The sequence below is a fragment of the Dromaius novaehollandiae genome, chromosome 1 (assembly GCF_036370855.1).
Source record: "Dromaius novaehollandiae isolate bDroNov1 chromosome 1, bDroNov1.hap1, whole genome shotgun sequence".
NCBI classification, from domain to species: domain Eukaryota; kingdom Metazoa; phylum Chordata; class Aves; order Casuariiformes; family Dromaiidae; genus Dromaius; species Dromaius novaehollandiae.
The window spans coordinates 190,087,040-190,110,378 of record NC_088098.1 but is presented as its reverse complement, the minus strand read 5'-3'; the positions used below and the strand labels follow the sequence as shown (position 1 = coordinate 190,110,378).

The 23,339-nt window shown below is 46.2% G+C and overlaps 2 protein-coding genes across 3 annotated transcripts in view; one reads left to right on the top strand and one right to left on the bottom strand.

Moving 5' to 3' along the window:
- The first annotated feature begins 16 nt into the window (after positions 1–16).
- LOC112988174 (fibrinogen-like protein 1) lies at positions 17–16,788 on the top strand. Its single transcript, XM_026108449.2, has 9 exons — positions 17–148; positions 7,011–7,069; positions 8,373–8,457; positions 9,699–9,909; positions 11,072–11,231; positions 12,446–12,543; positions 12,624–12,712; positions 14,171–14,361; positions 15,394–16,788. Exons 3-9 carry the CDS (start codon positions 8,383–8,385, stop codon positions 15,581–15,583), a joined length of 1,014 nt encoding a protein of 337 aa, XP_025964234.1. The 5' UTR covers positions 17–148; positions 7,011–7,069; positions 8,373–8,382; the 3' UTR covers positions 15,584–16,788.
- A 2,604-nt stretch (positions 16,789–19,392) lies between these two features.
- THSD1 (thrombospondin type 1 domain containing 1) overlaps positions 19,393–23,339 on the bottom strand; it is a 28,244-nt gene continuing 24,297 nt past the window's right edge. For both annotated transcript variants that reach the window (XM_026108445.2, XM_026108446.2), the window contains exon 6: positions 19,393–21,710. In XM_026108445.2, coding sequence (XP_025964230.2) covers positions 20,332–21,710 — 1,379 coding nt within the window. In that variant the 3' untranslated portion in view covers positions 19,393–20,331. The remainder of the gene's footprint in view (positions 21,711–23,339) is intronic.

Here is a 23,339-nt window from a genome sequence, read left to right as displayed (position 1 = left end):
TACATCTGGTCGGAGAGAGACGAGCGTGAGGAGGTCAGCGGGCACCAGCACCCCTGCCCGCAGCCGCCTCGCGCTCGCGTCACGGCGGCGTTGGCTTGGATGCTCGAGGGCGGCGGGAGCCGGGGCGCTCAGGAACACGAGGACTCAGGTACTTCGAGCACCTCACGCGCCTGAGCGCGGACGACTTCGGACAGCCTCCCCCCGGGGTGACCGCTGTCCCTCCCTCCCGCCGCGAGAGGCGAAGGGCCCCAAGCAGCGGAGAGCCGGGCCCGGCCCGCTGGCACGCACAGGCCTCGCCCCGCCGCCCGCTACCGCCCCCGCGAGACCTGCCGCCTCCGAGCCGCGAGGGCGCAGCCGACCGGGCCGCGCTCGCCCCGCCCCGGCGGGGGGTGGCCGGGAAGCACAGCGCCGGGCAGCCCCGCCGCCCCCTGCGCTAACGGCTCCCGCCGCCCTGCGGCCCCAGAGGCTGCGGCAGGGCGGGCCGAGCGCCGCCGCCCCCCGCGCCGCCTTACCTCAGCACTCCGCCAGCTCAAAGTCGAGCGCGGACACCCGCCCCCGCCCCGCAGACTCAGCGGCCTGTTCCATCCGTCCGCCCCCTCCCCCCGCTGCCGCCGCTCACCCGCCGAGGCGAGGCCAGGCCGGGCCGCGCAGCCGGAGCATGCTGCGACCCCCCGGCGGCGGCGGCTAAATGCGGCCCGGCCCGGCCCCCGCCCGCCCGCCGCTGCCGCTCGTTTCGCCGTAATTACCCGCTAATTACGGGAATAACGAGCCCGGGCGCGGGGTGCTGGCTGGCGGAGGCCTGGGGCCTGCTGCTGAGGGCCGGCGGGGTGGGCAGGTGGCCCTCAGTGCGGCCCGCTTCCCTGCGCGTTGCTGCACAGCGTTTCGTATCCAAACACATCAGCACCAGCCGCTCAGTGGTTTGGGGTTTATTTTAGACCGCTTTTCTTTTTCGCTGCCTCGTGCATCCCCTGCCTGGCCTTTCGCAGGCTCCCCTCGGGAGGAGGTTGGCGTGGATGAGTGGTGCCCATCCGCTGTGGGCGCAGAGCGAGCGGCCTGCCTCCTTCCCGGGCGGAAACCCAGAAACCCCCACAGAAACCCACCCAGAAGCCCACCCAGATGCCCAGGCACCCAGCCACCACGGCGCCGCCAGCTCAGTGCTTCCCTCTCTGCAGAGCCGGGGCCCACGTCCGTGAGTGCTGGGACCGGGTACCACGCCTCGCCTCGTGCACGTCGTCACCCCTTGCCAAAATCTAATCAGAAATAGCTCTGCATGAGCATCTTACTGTAAAATACCACTTCTTGTTATTTCTAAGGCCCAGAAAGATTTTTCTGCAGCACGCTTGGCGGCAGAGGGAGCTCAAGGCGAGCGTTTGGGGGCTGCTCCGAGGGCTGCTGGCGTCTGGTTGCAGGGAGATGTGTGTCGGTGGTTAGCCCTGAGCAGGAGCCTTTCCATGCTCCCTTCCCCCAGGAGAAAAAATCTTTAAGAGAACGCTGAGAATATGGGAAATTTCTGGGTATCAGACTAAATAGGAAGTTTCCCCTTCAGGTCTGTTCCAGATTCAGAGTAATAAGTACATGAATACGTACCTAGTACAGGCAACAGTAGGAAGGAACAAGCTAAATACGGTTGATAGATAATTATATGTATTAGGGAAATAATTAAGCATGGGTAGGAATTAAGCTGGATGATGACGAGAAGAAACGTTAGATTAATTTGCTTTTGGTTCCAAAAAATTTTGCATGTGGAGATTATTCGGTACATGTTTCATTCTGTGGACCTTGGGGGTATCCTGAGAGTTGCTTTTGGCAGAGATTATGTCTGTGGAGTGCCTTCAGGGTGAGTGAGGGCCGTATTCAAGAAGAGTAGAAATACTGGAGTCTTGTTTTCCCTATTTGGGGCTCTGTAAGCAACAAGGTGTGAAAGCAGTGTTGATGTTTTTAGGTAATAGCCTGTATGTCAGGCGAAGGAGGAAGGACTGGAAGCTGGGAGGCCTCTGTTTTGGCACTGTGAACCACACACAAACCAAATACCAGGACCATAAATGAACCAGCTTCATAAAGGATGCAGATGCACTTAGAATAAAAATGAAAATGGTTGCCCAGAGAGGTTGTGGAGCTTCCTCCACTGGAGATATCCAAAACCTGCCTGGATGCAATCCCGTGCAACGTGCTCCAGGTGATGCTGCTTGAGCAGGGGGGTTGGACTAGGTGATCTCCAGAGGTCCCTTCCAACCTCAACCACTCTGTAAATCTGTGAAAAACAGTTCTTCCCATTCAGCATGGCATGGACAGAAGCCGGACTCCTGAGCCTCGTTGCCCATGAGAGCAACATCACTGTTGCTCTTTCAGCACTGATAATCTTATAGCATGGGTGGTGCTGTAGCAGTATTGCAAGCTCTCACATGTCAGCATCATTTTCTAGCTGTCAGTGGAGGGCAGTCTAGAAACATGACCCAAAGCTCATAAAGCCAAAAATAAAAAATAAGCGCTGAAAATCCTGGTTTTTAAATGGATGACTTGTAAATTATTTTCATTATATTTTGGTGTTTAACTCATGATACTGACATCTAAAAACCCCTCAGAATCCAGTTCTGATCCCTTGACAATTATTCATCAGTATGAAATAGCAGGATTGTCAAAACAATGCAGAAAAGGTTGAATGCTCAGTAAATAATCCAGTTCTGTACTGGATAAAGAGCAGGGTGAAGTATACCCATCTCAGAGAGATGATGAAATGCTTTAAATTCCAAAAATAACAGAGAAGGGTGATAAACAGAATCTCTTAGCTTCAGAGATTTCCAATCAGTAGGTGTGGCTCATTTATATCTGACAGTCTTAAAAGAGAGAGACAAATAATTTGGTTTTTAGTAAGTCTTGGGATAACAGTAATATGGAGAGAAGTGGGGGAAAAATCAATTCTCTGCCGATATTAAAAGCAGGTAGATCAAATGACCCGTCGATGATAGATCTTTCAGCCTGGCTTTGCTCCCAGACAAAATGAGAGCAGAGTAGATACAAGCTTCAATTAATAAAATATTAAGGAAGCCTAGTGATGATAATCATAATTAGTGCCAATCACATGGGATTATGGAACACAATTCCTGTCAAACTAGTTTATATTTCTAAAACAAGATTATGAGTTTCATTGATAAAATGAAGGTGTTTTGTTGCTTCTGTAAGCAATTGTCTGGCTAGAAAATCACATTTAATTAAAAAGCTAGAGGAATATAAAATCAATCTGTTCATATTACTCTGGTGAAAACCCAGTACACTAGTCTTAAAGTGACTGTAAAAGGGAAAGCATCCCTAAGCAATTAATTTCCAGAGGGGTTCTGCAGGGATTGGGTGTTGTCTTATGCTGTGTATTGCTGTGTTGTGCTGTTTTGTTTTGAGCAATGCCCTAGATAAAATCCTCACTGATAAAGTCTGACTCAGAGAGTGGAGGAGATGCCAGGTATGGGAACTGCTGTCTAGCACTGAGCAAATTGTAACGCTGGTGAGTGGAGGTGAGCAGGCAATGGGCATTCCCGTACATCCAACATCAGTCTCAGAACAGAGGACCACAGGCCAGTGCTTTTCAGCCCTTGGTCTACTTTGTAGCCCCACTGACTGCCACTGAGAGACACCTGCCACCTGAATGGGAAATGTGTGTATGTGCCAAAAAAACTGGCAACCATTTCATGACTAATGTCACATGCCTTACAATTCACAGCTGTCCCGACTGCAGTGAGCAACACCAGGGTTAGAGCATCAGGGACTCTATGCTGGAACAGGGTAACTCTGCAAAACCCGGGGCAGCAGCAAGGAGTAGTCAGCTGCAGGTGGTTGTGGTATGTGGCTCTGTGGCCAAAAGGAATAACGACATACTTGGATCTATAACCAGGAAATATGTTGGGTAGGAAGCATTGTTCAAGCGCCTTATTTGGCTCCTGTGCTAGTAGCCACAACTCCAGAAGGAAGAGGGAAGAGCCATGACATGAGTAAAGGGCTGTGAAGTCCGCCTCATCATGCCTGGTCGAGGAGCTCCAAGCTGTCCAGCTTCTCAAAGAGAAGCTAAGGGGTGGCTCAATTACAGTCAGTCAGGGCTAGATCCAGAAAAGGGTCTATGTGCCCAAAAGGGGATGTAAGCGCACTTTAGGCATCAAAACTTTGATATAAAAAGAAGCTGTTCAGCAGCTGGCCCTGCAAGCAATTAAACTGATTGTGTATCCCCCTGTTAGAGCTCAGACGTCCCCCCAGTACCTGCAGTTCTGCCCCCATGCATGCCCAGCTGTGTCCTGGCCATGGACCTCCACCTCGGGCAGATCAGGATCCTGAACCAAAGCAGAGGGACAACCCTGGGGATGTGCCTGCTGCACCCCGGTGCCTGCCTTTGCCCTGGGATGGGCTCCATGCAGCCTCACTCCATGCCTGCACTTCTGCCCCCCCGGCTTTCCCCATGCACATATGCCCACAGCCCGTGCAACTCAGTGGGTTCCCAGCCAGAGGCAGGCACTTAACGTGTATGTACTTGGATCTGGCCCTAAGCAGGGAAAAAGAAATTTGACAGCAAAGGACTCTTCCTTCTCACAGAGCAAGGCATCTTGAGATTAAAAGGCTGGAGGAGGGGACTTGAAAAATTCAGACTTGAGGCAAAAAGCAATAACATTTAACAAATTGGGTAGCTAAGCAGTGGAAGACCATGTGCTAAGGTCTGTGGTTGATTCTTCATCGCCGAATATTTTACACCAAAATGTGTTTTCCTCAAAGAGATCCTCCAGTTCAAGTGGGAATTAATTAGGTCAGGGGAATTCTCTGACCTGAGCTAGGTGGAAGATCACACAGATAATCCACATTCTCCCTCTGGCTTTGTGACTAATTCACTTTGGTACAGTTATTCCTGATGTAAGGAAGATCGGCTTGGATCTGTGCTTGCCCTCAGGAACTTGCAAGCTAATTATATTTGTTGTGTCAACCCATTAGATTCTCATAGGCTGCATGCAGCCTTGTTAGTTAGGCTGAATTATGTCTTTGCTCTGTGAACTTTATCAAAATATTCAGATCTCGCATGTTTCATGATCTGCCACCACTACTCCCTCTTTGTACACAGACTTTGGTGACTAACAAACTACAGACTTTTAATACACGTGCTGCTTTCGGTTATTTTGCAGAAGATTGAAACTATGGTGGCTGGTGTCATTCTGATCTTTTAAATTTATTTCACTTTTGATGAAATCCTGTACTGTTGGATTTTTAAAAAATAAATATTTGTTTCAGGCTTCAGAAATTAACTTTGTTTTAAAAGAAATTGGCAGCCCAGATGCCTATAGAGGAGGTGGAATAGCTCATAGATGGAGACTCTGCAGGGTCCAGGGGTCTCCGGACCTGCACATTTCACTGGTCTGTGGTCTCTCCAGGTGAGCAGGATGTTCATGGAAAGTGGGATGTGATGGAGAAATATAAAAATAATGGCAATAATTAATCGGTGAACAAAAGTTTTTATGACTCTTTTTCAGCACCTATATATTTTTGCTGGAAGGAAGGAGAAGGAAGAGAGCAGGGGTGGGGAGTTTTTTAGTTAACAAAATGGTTATTACTTGCTGACAAGATCACTGAGTATCTTATGGAGAGGGAATTTGATCTCCTTCCAAGTAAGCAGAGAGGAATTTGCACTGCAGCATACGTGTGAGGCATGTGTATTCCAGGAAAACAAAGAGCTTTCACAGCCCCATTGCCTGGGGACTCCAACATCTGGGAGGAAACAACATTAGCAATCGCACGGTGTCCATGTTCCTTAGGATGACTTGATGATTTTAACTCAGGGCCAGGGCACAAACACACGCTCCTGCTGGACCCACCTCACGTGAACTCGGCCTCGTGGCAGTCCCTCTCTGCCGCTCCAGGGCGCTGCCGGACCCGGGCGCCCAGCTGCGAGCTGCAGCTGCTGTCCCAGGGGAGCGAGGGCGAGTGCAGCCCCGCCACGGCTCAGCACTCCTTCACTCATTCAATTTAACAGCTTCCAAAGCAAGCCTTAAAACAGGGGTGTAGAACAAGCGAGAGGAAAAGCACTACTTGCATAATACTTTGGCAGTGAAATGGGTCAGCAGTTCTTGCGGGAGGAGAAGAGGAATGCAGTTTTTAAGCTATGAACGCTGTACTTCGTAATAGCTGGACAGTCCTGTTTTCCCGGAGAGTAACACGGAAGTTTATGATGGGCTTATACATTTTGTCTTTTGGCCCCGCTGTCCCTCCTCTGAAAACAGCTCTGTAAAATGGAGCATTCCTACTATTGTCCTTAAAATAATCTGTAATTCCTTCGCCATCACGCAAAGGGAGGGGCCCATCTGCAGCTTTTCTCTCTGCCACGAAAGTCCTTGTTTGTGGTAACCAGCAAATCTCATGGTCCCGTTTGGCGGAGAGTTGCACAACTGCAAACCTTCTGAGGTTTCAGTTTAATAACAAGTCCTGCTTAACACCCTCGTTTTCACTTCTCCGTTCAGATTCTCAGCTCTTTTGGCATTACAGCTGATTTGCTGTACTTTTCCAAATAAACCAGATCAAACACCAAAATAAACACTGAACGCAAAAGCTGCATTTGTTCCACCTTGCAGAACTTACTGAAATGATCCTGGCTGTATTAAATGTGAGATAAAACTCCCACAGGGAGCATTAGTCTGAGTGGTTCGTATAAACACTTTAACAAGTCAGTCTTGGTTGAGCTTCACAGGCAAATAAGGTGGGTAATGGAGTGCAACCAGCAGAGTCCCTCTCCTTTAGAGAGCACCACTGATTGATAGAAATGTAACTGTCGCTTATTTTTACTCTGAAACAGCAGGGTGAATATTGGGTAACAAGAGATAAATCAGGATTGGGTAACTCTTTCATGCAAGAAATTGCAAGTGTATTTTCTGTGGAACTGCCTAGTGCAGTGAAATGTTCTTCATCTGAGTCCTTAATGTGGGCCATCTGGAAGGGAAAATCTAATCATCCTCTAAAAATGCAGCCAGGTTTATTATCACTTTGTTTTGCAGTTGACTTTTAAGGCAGATGATCTTATCAGGAGGAGGTCTGAAGGAAAGGCGAGTTACAGGTACGTGCATTTAATGTGTTGATAAAGGCACAGATGAAGTTGCTTTTTTCCCTTCCAGTCTTCACTATCTGTTTTTCAGGAGTTATTGCTCAAATCCATCTTTCCTGTTAGCTCTTTTCCTCCATCCACACTCTCTGCATTCGGCCTGATTCTGATCTCAGCATGCCACGGGCACAGCTGCAGGGCTGTGTGAATGAGGGGGGCCTATACGATAGTACTGAGCTCTTTTTTTCTCTATGTTCTGAAGCGCTAGAGTGCACACCTGTGCAACGTCTTTTATTAACTAATTCCGTCGGACAGTTCTCTCTGTTTGCTTTGGGCCCTGGCCTGCCCGGCTTGTCAGACAGCTCCTGGATCACGTCAGCTTTGCCAGCTCTATAAGTAGCAATAGCTCTGAGCTGCAGTGGTGATGCTAATAGTGTCGTGGCAAACTACTGAGGACAGAGATCTGGGTAGCCAAGTTTCTGCAGCGCTCCCAGATGTGAAGTGGGGGAGCTGTTTTATCATATTTTTCAGAATTTTTTTTATCTTTCCTTTTTTTTAAAAAGAAAAAAAATAGCACTGTGCAGGCACACTGTGAACAATCTGTGCTGTTCACTCGCACTCAGCTGCACGTTCCCAGCGGCGGTCACTTAGCATTTTCCTCGCTGAGATGCTCAGACCGAAGCCCTGTCTGCGTGCTGGGGCGGACCAGCCAGAGAGATCTGTTGCCCTGAAATCCTGGCAATGGCTATCCCGTGCCCGCTCTGTGCCCCGGCTCGGTGTGCCACAGGGGCGCCTGCCACGTATGTCCTCTGCTTCCGAGGTAATCCCATCGCAGCTTTGCAGCTCCCGCATTCACAGACTTTAATCCATGGAGGGGCGATCCCTACGCTCACGGACCCGTGAAGCAAAATTCCTCTTAGCTTTAGTCAACTTAGACTGAATGAGGACGATGTGATTTTGGCCAAGTAGTTTGGCAAGGAGTGCTCCACGGAGGCTTTATTGCTAAGGAACCTCCCGCACGTGTGGGCCCTCAGGAGCAGGGCAGAGGCTGCTGGAGAGGCACGCCGGGTGTTCATCTATCCCGGGAAGCAGGAGTTTGGACCCGAGCCTGGGTTCCAGTGTCAGTGCACTGCAGTGCTTCAGCCTCTCTCTAACACGTGTCTTCTCCCCTGTTTTTTTGCTGCCTGAAGTTTCAAGCAACCTCTTTAACAAGTCCTGTAGTGTTTACTGGGAAATTAAATGTGATTGTGAGGGGGGTTTAAGTTGTGAGAGATGCTAGAGATACTTCCAGTGCAGTCTGTGAATGTTTTTTTTTCAGGTGGTAAAAAATGAGCGTGATGATGCCCTGGTTGCTGCTGCTCCTTCTTCTGGTCAGCTTAGGCTCACCTGCCCCTAGGTTTTCGGTGCGTATCCCTTACCTTGAGTCTGTTTAACCCCTCTGCAGCGTGCTGGCAGGTTAGCGTTTCTGGTCACGCAGGGCTAGGTGATCCCCCACAACAGGCACCTGAGTCTGCAGGAGTAGAGCAAAAAGGTTGGCTGGACTCACATTACCAAGAATTAAAAACAACAATGAAAAAAAGCCCTTTGAAGAAAAAAATGCAATTTTATGGTGAAGACATGTAGACCCTTTGCTCCGTTTCCTCAGGGAAAACTACCTTCTTTTTATTCACAGAAATTTAAAAAGCAGGCAGGGGGAAGAGGAGCCAGGCACAGGCTGCGGCAGCCTGCACTGCTGTGGTGAGCACACTGCGCTTGGGCCATCCCGGGAGGTGCAGGGCTCGGTGAGGAGCGCTCGGCCCCCTGTGCGAGGGCACGGCGAGCTGGTCCCTGCGTGCCCCCAGCCTGGACATCCGCCTCTCCCAAGGGACACAAGCAGGCCTAGGAGAAGGGGGAGGCAGCTGGGCTGTTTTAGCCCACGTGGCAATCTGCTGTCCTAGGAAACTGCTTATTTTGCCTAGACCTAGAGCTGGTCCCGATCTGGCATCACTCAAGAAAAGAAAAAATAGCAAGTGATTCTTAGTACATGGGCTTGCTTCGTTGCCTTGGAAGAGATTTTGCTCTGTTTCCTTGATGTTTTTGGTGGAGTAATACTAGCCACAGATAAGGGTGTTGCTGAAAAATGTTGATCCCAGCCAGTGTGGGCCAGATTCTGGTCTTGGTTATGGTAACGCTGCTCCGAAGTTACTCCACTGGTTCTGGTAGGCTCACTGCTTTCAGCAGATCTGCACCAACTATCAACTTTTTTATCTGCCAGTTTGACAAGAAGAGGTTTCTGGAACCTCACTGGTCTGGCCTGGCTGCAGTGCTAGAGCCAGGTTTTCCCCCTCTTATTACTCTGAGCAGTTTCATAGTCTGCAAGCACTCCCTTTGATTTCATTAAATGGGAGTCGAGTTGAATGCCACTTGCCAAAGTCATTTTTTTCATATTCTGTGATGCCTACATCAGTAGCAAGACCATTGTAAAACCCCCTTTTCCACTGGGTTTAACTCAACAGGCCAGGCTGCAAGATTCACATCTTTTAGAGAAGGACCGACACTAAATTGCCTCAATGCACAGTGTGACGTGGTAGGATCAAGGCAAAATATGTACTCATTGGTTCTCCGTCTCTGTTCTTATCACTGTACCTTCTTTTCTCTCCCATAGGAAAAGGATATCTGCCTCCTAGATAACAACAAATTAAGACAAAGGCTAAAACAGCTTCAGGATTTGCTTTACTTATATGAACTACAGCTGAAGGACATCTTGGAGAATACTTACCATAGAACGAAGAGTGAGCTGTTCTCAGGCAACAGGAGCGTGCAGCATGAGGTGCTTTTACCTACAACCAGTGGAAATTTGATAGTCTATGACCCAGGTACATTTTGCAGTAGAATGTGAGAAAATTTCAGCTGGCCAAAATGTTTATTTCTTCCTGTAGCATTCCATTCAGAGCTATATTTCCTTTCTGCTCCTACTGCAAAAAAAAGCTTTTTAACTTTTGAAATGTTCGAGTGGGTTGTGTTTTCCAAGGCAGTCAGATGCATGAGAAGGAGAAGGGCAGACTGGTGACCTTGGCACTAACAGACATGCCATGGGGCCGGAATTAGCTGGTCCAGCTCTAGGCAGCTACCAGCCGGGTATCACGTGGACATCTGCATCTAGGCTTGTCACCTGAGACTCCGAGTGCAGAGAGGAACAGGCATCTCTCAAGTGTGATCTGTCTGGCCTGCTTTAGACATCTGCTTTAGGAAGAGATGGGTTGTGCTCTCCAAGGGCCCATTTCTCTTCACTGACTGCAGGGAGCCCAGAGCACCTAGCTGTGCTGCAGACACTGAAACCTCTTCGGAAGAATCCAGCCTCCCCATTTTTCTGTTCCTTGGTCACTTGTGCTATGCAGTAACACGTGTGCATGCTCTGTTCCTCTGCATCACTTCAATAATATTGCCATAGCTGGAATTGTACACTAATTTAACCTGTGGCCAAGATTTTATCATTCATGGGCCTTAAATTTAAAATGGGAAGCACTGTGGTTCTGAAAGCCTCCTGAGTACAACCCTGATACAGCGTGTCACAGGAACTTAGCCTCGCTTTAGAAATTTTAGGCCATTATCCATTCCCAAGTCCAGCCCAGGTTATCTTCCATATGGAAATTACTTGCTCTGCAATGATGATAGGATCTGCATCATTCCCTGAGACTGAGCTCTGATGAGCAGTTGGACCCATCTAACCCCATCTGCCACTTCTTTGTCTGCTGACAGAGCCAGCCCTAGTCCTACACCCCTTGCTTGCAGTTGCCCCAGCCTGGGCTGCATCTGTCCCATATCTCACCAACGTTTTGGGAATGGCAGTAAAGCTCTTGAAGCTGCGTTGCTAGTACCTAGCTGAACCGTTTGCTTTGGCTTTGCTGGGCTTGCAAAGCTATACACTGACCAGACAAGTGTCCTTGTCCTGTACAGCCTCTCAGTCATGTCTTCTCTGGGCTGAATGTGCCTGTTTGCTTATCTCCTCATTTAACAAACCAATATTGTTCTGCTTAGATTGCTCCTCAGTGTTTAATAGGAAGAAGACTCAAAACGGATACTACAGGATCAGGCCCAGAGCAGACCGAGAGCCTTTCCTGGTATACTGTGACATGTCTGATGGTGGGGGGTGGACTGTAATACAGCGGCGGAGTCATGGCAAGGAGAATTTCAACAGGTGGGTGGCTTGGTGTCCTATCAACACGTCTCTCAGTGAGGCCTCCAGCTAGCCCCTCACTGGCTGTCAAAACCCAAAATCTGAGAAGCTAAATATGCAAGACTATAATGATGATAACTCTTTGGATTAGAACAATGTAGGGACAATTACTGGCAGCATGAGCCTATTTTCAAAATGGGCTTATGATGCCTTCTCCGTGGCTTTTTTGCATTCGAATAAGTGTGTATGTGTGTGTGTGTGTGTGTGTTTGTTTTATCATGATAGGAGACGACCATCTGTCGAAGGCACCAAACTGGCAGGTATCTGCTGTCAGCACATTGTCTGGGATCATTTGAACATCTTATCCTTTCTTGTATCAGGAATCACATTCGGCATGTTGTAAAATCTATTTCCTTATTTAGATCATTCAGAAAGATGCCAAACCATTGGTCCGGATTGTCCTTTCGGTATGCTAAAGCCCAGGGAGGTGACTTTTACCTGGCAATCTCCAGGAGGAGAGATTCTCTAGTAGCATCATAGAGGAGAAATGAGCCCATGTGAATTAACTGACTAACACAGCATGCCTGTTTTTAGGGCATGTTTAACATTGCAGTCACAAGCATCTCTTGAAGTGAACGCAGTCCATTGCAGAGCTACCTCACGTAGCTCTAAGGTAGCTTGCCCACAGAGTGGTACTGACCTAGCCATGGAAGTTCAGCTGTCAGCACAGGTGGAACAGGAGCACAAAGCAGACCCAGATATTTTCCTTTTAACTTCATCCAGATGCTTTTGTTTGCATCTTCTGTTCAGTTACTGCATCACAACCAAGACTGTAGTATATGGAAGACTGCAACATTAACTTCCAGCCAGGAGTGAATTTGAATTTGACTTTGTGAGGAACAATATCAGACACTGTGCTGAAGACTAATACGACAGCTACTGCGTTCCCTTTCCACCTAGCTTCTGACCTCATTCTGCAAGCACTGCATCTAGCAGTTTGAAAGACTGATCCCAATATATGTGTGTACACAGGTTTAACAGGCAAAGAAGTAAGATGTGAGTTGTATTTACTTCTAAGGCACAGTGAAAAATACCTGCTCAGCTGTGCTGAATCAGATGCTTTTAGAAAACAGTGTCCAGAAATACAGCTGAAGATTTACTTGTTACCACAACTGGGTACTACGAACTGTCTAATTCCCTCACATACTGAATTTGATATTTATATCTCACTGCAGGAAATGGGATGATTACAAACTGGGATTTGGAAAATTCCAGGGGAAGAATGATGAATACTGGCTGGGCAATGAGCACATCTATGATCTGCTTGCTCAAGGTACGAGTATTTTCCCTCCACAGATTCTCTTCCAATTTGCCTGAGATACTTCATCTAACAGGATACCACTTCATATTTAGGAGAGACCTCATTAAAGATTGACCTGATGGACTGGCATGGAGAAAGACGTTATGCAATCTATGAAAAATTCCAGCTCATGAATGAGCAGGTGAGAAATGGAGAGAGCAGTGATTTGCTTGTTTTATAAATGAATGTGCAGCTCTGAGCAGCATCAGGTTTTAGTGTCAGGATTGTAATTACAGCTCTGCAAAACTCACCTGCTCTGGTTCCCTGGGATTTCTGGTTTGGTTGACTGGGATACAAGCTGAGGAGAGGTAGGACCACATCACACAGCCTGCAGACGAGCTACATTGCCTAACCTCAGAAGAGTTTACAGTTCTTCCCACCTACTTAGTAGGTGCCTACCTGTGTTTGTGCACATGCCCAAAACTACCTCGGGCAATAGCTCTTGCCTAAGACACCCTGAAATCCTAAAACAAAGAGTATTTCTGCAAGATCTGCTGAGTGTCTAGCAGAGAGAGGAAAAGATCCTAACTTTAATGTAGTAATTAGGACACTCAGCTGAGCACAGGGAGCTCTGGAATTCCCATCCTTATTCCTGCTACTGTTTCTGGAATAGATAATCCACATTTTCTGGGTGAGAACAGTCCTGGGAGCAGGGATCTAAGCCCTGGACTCCTTCCTCACAACTGTGGAGCTCCCAAACCACAGAGTTAGAGTCACACATGCTCTCTTGCTAGTTTATGAACCACAAACTGCCTGCTGCACAGAGGCCAGTCCTCTGCCCTAGGCCACATGCGCTTGCCTTCAGCCTCATGGTTAAACAGCCTTTCATGAGGGAGGAGATATGGGCTTGAATCTCTGCAGGAAAACTGAACCCTGTTCTACTTCACAGTTGAGTGTTTCAGGCTGTCACATAAAAGGCGACCACCATAGTAAAACCCATCTACTCTACCCCTCTACAGTGAACTCCAATCAAAGCTTTGAAAGAATAGTTACAAGCTCCTATCTTGAAGAGAGGTATCTGTAGCGCTATACTTACTGCTATAGGCACAGAGAGCCAGAAGACAAGACACATCTCTGTATTTCCATGATTGTTTGCTAGCTTCTAGACAGCTTCCTGCTCAAGGCAGGAGCTGTTTTCTTCAGGACTGCCTCTCTGCACACCATGATAAGTAGCCTGGATACTCAAGGATTTGAGTTCCACTGTGTGGACCAGTCCTACCTCCAACTTCATCACCACTCCAGAAATGTATTCTATGAAGTCAGTTACTTGGCACAGTTTCCTCCAATAGGATTTGCTCTTGATGAGCCAGGAAGAGCTTTCCAGCTTATCATATAGTGCATCAAATGGTTACAGAAAGACAATAAAATCTAAAGTCCTTTGTAGCAGCAGCAGTAGTTAGCAATCCCTTCTGGAAGTTTAAAATCCTATAGTGATCTATGCTGGTATCCTTAAAGCATAGGGCCAAAAGTGACCCTTGACTTCAACAGAGTCATACCTTTGGCAGTGGGTAAAATGGGCAGAAAAAATTTGATCTCAAAAAGGGGACAGACAGCAAAAAGGGCTGATATCAAAGATGTGTTTCACATACCATTCTTGCAGGACAATTACAGGTTATGGTTTGGCACTTATTCTGGTAATGCTGGCGATGCTCTGTCTGGTGGGAGCAACTTTGAAGAACAGTGGTCAGCTTCTCACAGAGGGATGCAGTTCAGCACATCTGACAAGGATCATGATCAATTCCTGGTGGGCAACTGTGCGCTAGAGAACAAGGGTGGTTGGTGGTTTAACAGGTATGGAAAACAGTTGATTTCACCCAGCCCTCAGAAGGATGCATAGCGTGTGGGTGGCCGTACAGCTGAGATGATAACTTGCCTGCATTGCAGCAACTGGCGTTCTTCAGGACAGGTTGCTGTGTGTACGTGCCACCTCGCACAGCCAAATCTGGGATGTTCATAAGACAGATCCTCAGAGGAAAGCAGTCTGCTTCTTCAATTGTGAAGCAAAGATTAGTTGCAATCACTTAAGAAAGCGATCCAGAATAAAAGCATAGGGGAAATGACATGGATGGAGAAGAGCCTGACTGAAATTTCCTTGAAGTGCTTTGGATTATACCCCAAGAAAGAAAACAGTTGAAGCCACTGTAAAGCAAAGTGTGCACAAAGGACATTTCTCTGTTGTAGAGAGTGTCTAGGGAGTGAGCTACTCCTTGCTATTCCTGCTGGTACATTCTCTGGTAAGGTATGTCCAGTATATCAGCAGTTATGGAGTCAGGTTCACCAGCCCTGGGAGCATGGATATGCCATGTACAGGAGTTTCTCTCTGCTCTAGTGCAGGATGAGCCTCTTCTTTGTTATAGGCCAGGCCCTCATCATGTATAAATTGAAGTCAGTGGAGCTACGAAAGTGTACATCAGTAATGGGATTCAATTTGATTAAAAGACACCTGTAGTCTTAGGTGTCGATATGTAAGTGCCACCTCTTGAGCTGGAGGCTACCAAATGGCACTAGGCACCTCTGCTCAGGCAACTGAATCATGTCCACAGTCAATACAATCAAGGGAGCCAGCAGACTGATTCAGCTGACCACCATAGCTGTCCTCTCTAGGAGGAATCACATATTTCTATGGGCTCCCCAGGCTGTATTAACCAGACCTCCACTGGCTGCAGTGGGACTTTAGGTAACCAGTTCACTACAGACAGATATATCTATGTAGTGAATCCCACCGTTGATATTTCTAAATGTATGTTGTGTGAATACTGACCTTGCTGTAATGTCTTTCCACTCTAAATGCTTTTTTTTTTCCTCCTTTTCCGTTGTCACAAGGTGCCATGCCGTAAACCTCAATGGACGACACTACAAAAGAGGAAGCTACAATGGATCCCATGACAATGGCATTGTTTGGTCTACCTGGCATGGGGTCTGGTACTCACTAAAATACACAGCCATGAAAATTAGAGCTCCATTCTTTATTGACAGAGAGAGTGGAGATGGTGAGAACAGCCAGGATAGCTGAAATCTGCTGCTTTGAAAAGAAGAAAGTATAGGCTAAAAAGAATTGTAGAAATCAATAGCCAGCCTTCTGCTGATGCCAATTGCAAACCTGCACTGAGATAACTGGAGTTGCACCTGTTTCTACCAGTTGAGGCTAAAGTCATGAGCTGTTTGAGCACAGCTAACCAACAATCTAATGGAAAATATATGGATCTCGGTCATGGAATAACCACAATTTTCTTCTTCTATAATTCGCAGGACTTCATTGGAGAGTGCTTATAAGAAACTCTCCAGACCTTGGATGATCAAGCATTTCTTTTAGCTATCTGTACTCTTCAAGGGTTAAATCTTTCTCATCTTGATTTTAATGGTCATTGTCTGAGTTATGAGAGCATAAAAACAGAAACAAAAGGGTGATGAGGAATTGGCCTTCTCTGCTGTGCCTTCATTATGGTTTTACTTCAGATCAGGAGCATGTTTTGAAGCAACTCTCTCTATTGTCCCCCCTTCACACCCTTCAGCCTCAGAACAATCCTGGTGTGTGTGAACTGGATTCCTTTTGGATGAAACCAAAGCAGATGATGCAGTCCAGCTGCTGATGAGCATCCAGACTAGACCTACTTAGAAGCAAACCTCCCAGAACAAAGACAGTGTGGACACTGGCTTTCATTGCTAACAGCTTCACTCTGCAGATCCACCGCTATAGCGCACCGCTACATGCTAATGCAGACATAGTTGATGCTGCCAATCAGACTCTACCCCAGATTTAGATTATGTGGATTTTACTAAATTTAAGATGAGCACAGATATTCTTAGGAGTTCATAAAATGCTGTCATGATTCATTCGTATTTTCTTCTGTAAATTAACAGACAACTTGGAGTTACTAAAGGGAAAACAAAAATGGAAAATGATTGAAACATAAGGCACACTAATTTCACTGTTGCATCTAAGGGAATTGAAAAAGAAAGCAACAAGAATGACTGAAAGAAATGGAATACTGAAAATTTCTTCTCTAAGAAGTTGTTAGTAACAGTTAAAAATGAACAGTAATATGAGCTTGACACAAATCATTCAACTTTTGTGCTGTAGAATGAGCCTATTTTTTCTGAGTTATAATAAAGATCTTCTAAACTGGTAGTTCTTTTCCATTTATTTGCTTTTAGATCGATACATATTGTAATTTGCATTATATATCCATAAAGTGTGAAATAAAGCCATCTGAGTAGGACTTAACACTTTGTATCTCTTTTTAAACAGTAGGACATTGAACAGAGATTTGGGTGAAAGTCTTGCAAAAGCTCGTAATACAAGATACTTCATTCTTTTGTTGTTGTCTCTGGTGCTTTTGCACCTGCTGTCCTGGTTAGTTTAGAAGGTCTGTAAGGCAAATTTAATTTCCAAGGCTCAAGTATGTCCCGGAGACAATGCTGGGACATGTGGATATTCAGTGTGAAACTGGTTCCTCTGCTTTGTCAGGCGGTAAACTTTGTTCACACTTGTTCCTAGACTTCCCAGTAACTGCAAGAGTGAACATCAGTGCACAGTGGGCCAACACTGCAGTGAGTGTGCTCCTTAAGCCTGTGCCCTGGCAAGACTGTGTGGCTTGCCCTCTTTCCAAGCATTGGCATTGACCCATGTGGAACTAGACTTAAACCTATGTCTCTGGAATGAGTGTGCCCTTGTGGAGAACTAGTACAATTTTACAACAGTAAAATTTTAGCACAAGACTTAACTATAGGTTAGTAACATCTCCTTAAAGGAGGCATCACTTAGCGCACAATATAACAATGTCGTGGCTGATGAATATCCAGGGCAGTAAGAACAATTTCATGTAGGCAGAAGACAGGCAAGTGTGAGTGCAATAAGCTCTTGCCAGCTGCCTCCTGGCAGATGCTGCTCAACCCCATTCTTCAGTAGAGGGCTGGGGAGCGCATGCCAAGGTAGAGATTACAGGCTAGTATTCAGTCCCACTGCATGCTGGAAATTAGCTGCAGCACCAAAGGGCCAGCACTAGTGGTTTGATAGCTCACTGAGCAGCCCATAGCCCATCCGATTACTAGAGTACCAAGCACAGGCTAAAGTCAGTAGGGCTCAGTTAGACAACTGCTACACAGTCCGGTTCGCTGAGAGTGATGAGCAATGTAAAGCCACTTCTGTCTGGAGTACAGAACCTGCTTCCCTCTGCGTCAATATGTAAAGGTATGGGTTTTAGCTGGACTGCTTTCAGACAGCACCAATGTTAGTGTTACGGGCTCTTTTTCTCGCTCTCCAAACAACATAGGGGGCCAAGATATGGCAGCCTGGGAGGGTAGGAGGTCTGACTCATTCATTGCCATCTTAGACTTAAGATTTAGCTAAGTCTACCTCATGCATTACAGTAGCTGGTCTGAATGTGGGCCAACACTGAGAAAAGGTTGCAGAAAGGGGCATCTGGCTTAGAAAAGGCTTCCCCTCCTTTGCTCTAACTGCAGCACAAGGGAACCCCCTACAGAGGTACAGGGTGTTTCAGAGCCTTTTTTTTCTTCATAAATAGGGTAAAATACAATTAGTCAAGTACTGAGAGCTACAGCCAGGCTCAAATAAATCCCACGGAAGGTTACAGGAATGCTTACAGAATGTCGTTGTGCGGTATGTTTGATCTCCTCTGTTTCTCCAGGATCTCCCACACTGAGGCCCGCCAAGGCTGTAAGCAGATTTTGCAGCAATGTAGTTCTAAAACTGACAGTTCACTGCTTCAGGGTGAACGTGCTTCATACGGCGGAGTTTCCCTTAGCACAAGGGTGGTAAGAAACCGAAGCGGTAATTGCTTTAGAGGTCTGGTTTCCAGCGCATTCAAGATAATTTAAAGACTAGTTACATTTGATTAGCTTTGGATCAGTCCTCAAGTGTGGACATGTTCTAAAATGCTTTAAACAGCATTTTAAGCTGACAGTTAATGGGAATGTGTAGCTGGTACTAACACTGAGCTGGGCCAAAGGCTGAACTTTGACAACATAGCATGCTGGAACAGGTCCTGAGAAAGAAGTAACTCGCACCACACTGCAAGTCAGATACGACATTCTAGCAGCAGCTGGAAAATGCTACTCATCAAAAACACTGTTTAAACTGGGGAGTTTGACCATGGGGCCAAACACTGAGATCCTTGCTCCTCCTAGGCTGTTGCAGTAAGCCCTACCACTGTGTGCCTTTGCAAATTATCTGTGCATGCTGTGGACACGTAAGTGGGGTGCCCTCTAACTGACTAAAGCACAACCTGATACTGCTCTCTCTCTCTTTTAAAATTGCTGTTGGTTTGGAGAAAAAGTGTGAGTTTGGAAATGTGTCTTTCAATTCTGAAAGCCAGTTTTGAGAAAGACAACAGACTATAGCCAGAGGACTAAGCACATACCACTTTTGCCTTCACACCCAAGACAAGTTAAAAGGCATGTAGGGCTCAGCTCTTTATGGGAGCGTTGTTTTAAAACTAACAGTTCTCTGCCTGTACCCACCTTCTCTCATTCAGTCCCTGATTGCCAATATCTTCTTCTTTTCTGCCTGTTAGCATTCCCTGCAAACTCTCTGAAGAGATGATTATTCTAATAAATGCCAAGCAAAGTGTCTGAGTCATTCTTGCTGGCCCAAGCTCTCTCTCTGTTGTCTACTGGGGTTTTAAACCAAGAATCTAAATACTTGCAGCAGTGTATAATTGCCAGTTTTTAATCTCTGATTTTAAAGCATGAAAAAAAATCAAGGTAACTTTTGTAATTCACCATAAGGTTCTCCAGGAATCATCAGATGTTGTCAAGCCCTTTTCCTTTCTGTTTGCAAAACAGGTATTCATCAAATAAATGTGTTGTTCACCGGTTTTGTTCATAATTTATTTTGAGCTTGCCACAGTAGTATCACTGTCAACTTGTTTACACACACAAAAAAGAAAATGTTTAATAAAGGCGAAGACAATTATAGAAAGGATGGGAGATTAAACAGGTCTCTTTCACAGGGGCTTAAATGCTCCAGTAACATTTCTGTAAAGGTTAAAATTTGTTAATCAATTTTCTTTGGCCCTCCCAGTAGCATGCCTTTTTCTATTAATTTCCTGCAGATATTTGTACATTACTGTGTTTTCTTCATATAAATATTGGAAGAAATAAAATAGCAAAGTTTTGAATGATGAGAAATACCTCCTCAATTTTAAATGCACACCAAATATTCAATATCAATTGTTTACAACTTCATCCAACCAACTAAAAGAAACATCACCATATGACTTATTTGAGCAATTACAACCAAGCAACAAAGCTCCAGAATGTCTATGAAAGAAACAATGAAAACTGCTCACAACTTGTGGTTTGTGTTTTCTAAACGGGAAGTGATTCACCAATTAATACTGTTGTTTGAAGATATTGGAGAATGGATGTTTTAGAACATCATAATCTACTAGTACAAGGTCCACAAGGTGAAAGAGGCTAGATCAATAGGATTCATTATGGATGATGAACAAAACATAACTGTTGTATGCAATAAAACATACTAGATTATTCCTGTGTCAAGCCTTCATTAACATGTGCTTTCCCAAGGTATTATGCATGTATTTTACACATATGCACACACAAAATAATTATATGGAAGCACTTTACAGTAATTAGAAAGGAATGTGTTCCCACAAGTCAGACCTTGGGAACTCCCTCCTTTTCCAAATGGAGGGAACATGATCCCATTGCTCCTTCCATCAGAAGCCAACGGATTCTGCAAATCCTCTCTCGCGCTCCTATAGGGTTACGACGAGTCACTCAGATCACGAGCTTCTCAATACTTAAAGTACTTGTTTCATCCTCTTCATTTGAGCCAAAATACCCAGGAAGGTCAATCATTTGTTGCTCTGCCTCAGTTAAGCCAAAAGTAGTGTTATCATAAAAGGCAAACTCAGGGTCCAATGGGAAGCTCTGGCACTTGTCCTTTCGGTACTGGACGGGGCTTATAGTTAGGCCTCTCTGGTAATTATCTTTGCCAGCTGCAGCAGCTGTTTCTTTCCGCCATGCACCTTTGGGGTTAGGTGAAGGGCCCCTCTTATTTCGGCTGGGCTCGGGCTTATCAGCTGCTTTCTCCTGACTGGCAGGTTGGCGGTCAATGATCAGATCTAACTTCTTCACAGAGGGACATGCCCTCTGATGGCACTTTGTGCCCTGGCCCTGTGGTTCACATGGCAGCACAGTGCCTTGGGACTGATCCAGCTTTTCAGAAGTTGGATTAGCACTTCTTAATTTTGGCCGCATCCTGTCTTCCAAACCCTGATCCCATGTTCTGGTCCTGGAGTTATAAAGAGGAGTCTGTCGTGGGGTAAGCGTGGACATGCTTCTTTCTCTGAAAGGCCTGGCCTTCTTAGTTTCATGGAAACTGGCTGTTCTTCTAAACTGTGGGTTTCTGTGACAGCCCCTCTCTGATAACTCCCCTCTGTTATCTTGGTGTTTGAAATGAGCTCTTCTTACCAAGGTTTGGGTAGGGCTCATTGCAGGATTGGCCTGTGAGAATGGAAAATCCAGCCGAGGGTTAGAGCTTTCACACAGGAATTTGGGCTGACTGGCTGATTGATCCAGAAATGGAGATTTGATCCTAAATTTGTTTGCTGCTGCCTCCTCTTGGTTTTCTGTGCTCAAGGGAAGCATTGTGGTGGCACCAACAACCGTGTCTGTGAGGGGATTCTGAGAGACATGGTACACCTTAGTGGTCTCCGTCAGGCCTTTCTTCTTCATCTCTTTCAGCTGCTGCTGTGCAAGGCGATAGCTGAAAATTGGAGGGATTATTTTTTGAGCATTCGGCTGAAAATTCTCACTTCCAGAGGCATCATCTTCTTGGGCAAGCTGGAGGCTTCGCCTGTAGGTCAGAGGAATGTTCACAGGGACATCACCTCCTTCAGTGAAGCTGTCCCGCTGCTTGTTGCCCTGGCAGATGTTCTCTTCATCGGAGTTTTTCCGGAAGCCAGGGGAATGGACGGAGTTTCGACGTACGGCAGTGCTGCACTTCTGAGCTCTGCAGAGCTTCCTCCACAGGGTGATGAGAACAGTGGCAAAGATGATGAACAAGCATAAGGAGATACCTGTGATGGTGACTATATTATTTGCTTTCTGGTCTTCTCCTGGCTGGACAGAAGATGGGATGGGAGGCTTGATAGCTGTAACAAAGAGCAAACATGTCTGTCATTAGACTTGCACCCTCGTCAGCTCTTCAGTATCTTAGGAAAGCCACCTTACTACTAAGAAAAAGTAACCAATTAATATAGTACAGTAAGTTGCCTGCCATTAAGATTTTCTCATTGTAGATTACTTCTATCAGAGGCACAGAAGGACTGATCACTTTGGATTGGCAGAAGCAGATCTACTTGCTTTAAATCAAGGGTCCCTTGACTCCTGACCTTCTAAAGGTAATTGTTACCTCTGCTTGTTCTGCCCATTCTATAAGGCACTCCTAAATACATGTAAAATGGCATAACTATAGTCCAGGCATCACTTTAAAAGTATTTTATGATGGCTTAAGTCGGTGTGAGAGTTACTGGGTTGTGAGCTCTGGGTTTTGAAGAGACGAGGGACAGCATTACCAGTGGAAGTGTAACTTTTGCAAGCAACCCTCTGAGAGTGCTTCCTCCACCGCTGCCCAGTGGTGCATGCACCCCAGGGTGTCACAGGACAAAATGTTCTCCCTCTGCAGTACGTTATTAGCTGAGAAATGAACTGATGGGAATCCATTTGTTTGACTCGGAGCTATATGACAGCCCCAAGACCTCTGAGAAATCCTTGATCTTCATGTCACTTTGAGAGCTCAATATCAGCATAAAGAATGTAACAGAAGCACTGCCTGGTGAATCATTTTTCTTAGGATCTCTAAAACTTACAGCTCCATTCAGCCTGCAGCCACCATGGCTGGAGCACAGAGCAGTGCTGGCCTGAGTGGGGGAATGGATATGCTGATCTCAGGGGAGAAAACAAGACCAGCACTTGCCCTGTTCCATACCATTGGAGCAGAGCAACTCCTTCATTGCTCATCCTTTTCTCAGTCCTGTTTGCCCACAGCTGTTTCCTAAAGACTCGGTTTTCCATCCATAATGCACATCATGTTGCATCATTTGGAGTATAAAGCTAACCAACTAGGAAGGAGCATGGTTAAAAACAGGACTTAGTTTTGCTTCTCTCTTCACCCTATCTACTTCTGTCCCAAGACTGCGTCCTGGTTTCAGTTATTCAGCCATTTGCTCCATCTGCTGGACTAACAATTGCAAACATAATTATGCTGAAATGGGCCATCTTGGAAAGGTGCAGACAGTCTGGTGGGGGAGGGGGGAAGGAAGACACTTCCAGCCCGAGATCAGACAGCACATGAGGCCTTAAGATCAGTGTGAACTCACTGCTTGAGCAAGCTAAGATTTAATGAGATGAAATTACATAGGTATAATTCTATGGAGGAAGCAGCCTGACATGGGAGCAGGAGGATTAGAAACCATGTGCAAGAGAGACATGAGGTAATTTCTCCATATGATGCTATCGTAATGGGTGCAGACACTGGGCTCTGTACATCTGAGTTTCCTATATATAAACCCTCTTTTTTTAACCCAAAGACCCTGCTGAAATTTGAGGATTGTCCAGATCTGCTCAATGCTGTCACACAGTATCTCCAGCCAGATTGTCAAAGGCAGATCCACTGCATATGCACAAGTCTGCTGCCATTTCCAAGAAGCACCACACTTTCTGGGAAGCACCGTATGTCTTACACTTGTTGTATAGACTGTATAGAAGGACCAATGCTTCCA